The sequence below is a fragment of the Lucilia cuprina genome, unplaced genomic scaffold (genome assembly GCF_022045245.1).
Source record: "Lucilia cuprina isolate Lc7/37 unplaced genomic scaffold, ASM2204524v1 Scaffold_2266, whole genome shotgun sequence".
In the NCBI taxonomy this organism is placed as follows: Eukaryota; Metazoa; Arthropoda; class Insecta; order Diptera; family Calliphoridae; genus Lucilia; species Lucilia cuprina.
In genome coordinates, this window is record NW_025807213.1 from 241 (window position 1) to 2647 (window position 2407).

General features: G+C 33.7%; 1 protein-coding gene across 1 annotated transcript; it reads left to right on the top strand.

Annotated features, from left to right (window-relative positions):
• The first annotated feature begins 324 nt into the window (after positions 1 to 324).
• LOC124421126 (putative gustatory receptor 77a) lies at positions 325 to 2226 on the top strand. Its single transcript, XM_046955948.1, has one exon. The coding sequence runs from the start codon at positions 908 to 910 to the stop codon at positions 2180 to 2182; it is 1275 nt and encodes a 424-aa protein (XP_046811904.1). The 5' UTR covers positions 325 to 907; the 3' UTR covers positions 2183 to 2226.
• The last annotated feature ends 181 nt before the right edge of the window (positions 2227 to 2407 follow it).

Consider the following 2407-nt stretch of genomic DNA (forward strand, 5'->3'; position numbering starts at 1 on the left):
GAACTGAACTAGAACTGAACTAGAACTGAACTAGAACTGAACTAGAACTGAACTAGAACTGAACTAGAACTGAACTAGAACTGAACTAGAACTGAACTAGAACTGAACTAGAACTGAACTAGAATTTAACTAGAACTGAACTAGAACTGAACTAGAACTGAACTAGAACAGAACTAGACCAGAACTAGAACAAAACTAGAACAGAACTAGAACAGAACTAAAACAGAAATAGAACAGAACAAGAACTTTATTTTATTTTATAAATTAAGGACCTAGTTTGTTTAAATCAATTTAAATTATTTCATTTACCACCGTTTAATATCAATTACCCCTTAATTTAGTTCATATAAATATTTAAACTCTCTATTATTATTGTAAAACTAACAGTTATATTAATATCAAACATTCTTAATCAGATTAAACAGCTCTTTTAACAACAGCCATTAAATCCGTTTATAACAAAGTGAGCAACAAAACATTTGAAAATTGTTAAAAGCGGGAGGCAACTAGTGGAAGTAATTAACAAGCAACAATTACGAAATTAAATGTTAAAAAAGTATAAAACAACAATTGAACACACCAACACCCACACACAAATTCATAAATACATTTATAAATTAAATTGTTATTAAATGAAGAAAAAATTGTAATAATTAATTGTTTATATTTGTAGTAGTTAAACTACTATATTTATTCATAAACATTTACTCAAACATACGTTAGATTGACGAAAACTGGGCACTTAAGCACGTTTGTTTGAGTGATAAACAGGAAGCCGGAAGGAGGTGGAAGAACGAATGTCACAACGCAAAAATGTTAAAAAGGAGAAAAAACGCATTAATAAAACCTTTAATTAAGACAAACTGCCTTCGCCTGGCAGTTTACTTCAATAAACCAACATTATAACATGACAGTTTTCATTTTCCGAAAGGATTTTAATTTTACAACGAAATTATTTCTGGCGATTATTTATGGCATCTATTTTGTCAGTCGATTTCTTGGCATTGCCTGTTTCTCCTACGATTGCCAGCGACAGTGTGTTAAGGAATCTTGGCAAACACGTCTTTATAGTGGTTGTGTGCTTGTTTTTGTTCTGGCCTTTATGCCCTTCTCCATACACATCCTGTATACAGAAATGACATTTTTACGACAAAATCTACTGCTCTCCTATGTGGGTTATATACGTTATGGCATGGTGCTGCTCTGTGCACTGGCCACTCTCTATATGCAGCTGCATAATCGTAAGGCCATCATGGATTGTGTCAACAGGATGTTGAAATCAAGAAATATTCTACAAATGAATATTAACAACGATAATCGTTCGCACAAACGTGTTATTTGGTGTATTATGGCGAAATGTTTAACAATCTTGTTGCAATTTTTGTGGATTATATTCTTAATCCTTAATGATAAGGCTAGCAAACGTTTCTGGTATCTGCTCACCCTGCTGTATGTCCAATATTGTCAATTGATTCTGATGACTACCTTAAATTCACTCTACTATGGCAACTGGGTGATTGCCTTAATCACTCAGGAACTAAATCACAAATTATTGGATATTTTAAAGCAATTAAAATTCGTAACATATCATCGTACGGGCTATCACAAATATCGCTATCAATATTTGTGCCATCAACTGGAGCAGGTGCTGCAGCAACACTGGCAAGTATACAAGTTGAGTGGTATCTTTATGCGTCTCTACAGTTGGCAAATTGTTTCTTTCCTGACATTTGTCATTATCGAGTGTTTAACACAAATATTTATTATGTATTTTGTGGCTGTTGATATTTTATTGGGAAACCATGATTTACGTCACGGTACGGCTGGAACTGTTGCATCTGTTCGCCGTTGTCATAAGGACGGTATAGATGTGTTGAACCATAAGGAAGAGAGTAAAACTGCTGCTATTGTTATCAATCCTTATGGTATGTTATATGTATTTGGCATCATCTGGGACATGTTTTTAATAATACTGATGATTGATGAAATGCGTTCAAGCTTTATAAAAACACGTTTCATCCTTTCGAGTGGTGTGTGGGTGAAGTCGCTACTATCGACAGCGAATCAGTTGTTGGATAAATGTGTAAGTGTAATTTGTTTTTGTTTGGCTTGTCTGTTGACATTTCGTAAACGTTTGCGTCGATGGTGGATTGGTAAAGAAGTAACAATAAACTTGATGTAAACTAGAAGTAACTAAAAATGCTTAACTAAAGAACTAAAGTAAAACTGAACTGATCTAGAACTGAACTTGAACTGAACTAGAACTGAATTAGAACTGAATTAGAACTGAATTAGAACCGAACTAGAACTGAAACTGAACTAGAACTGAACTAGAACTGAACTAGAACTGAACTAGAACTGAACTAGAACTGAACTAGAACTGAACTAGAACTGAACTAGAACTGAA

Coding starts and splice junctions, on each gene's coding strand:
- LOC124421126 (XM_046955948.1), top strand. CDS start 908: ATGACAGTTTTCATTTTCCGAAAGGATTTTAATTTTACAACGAAATTA.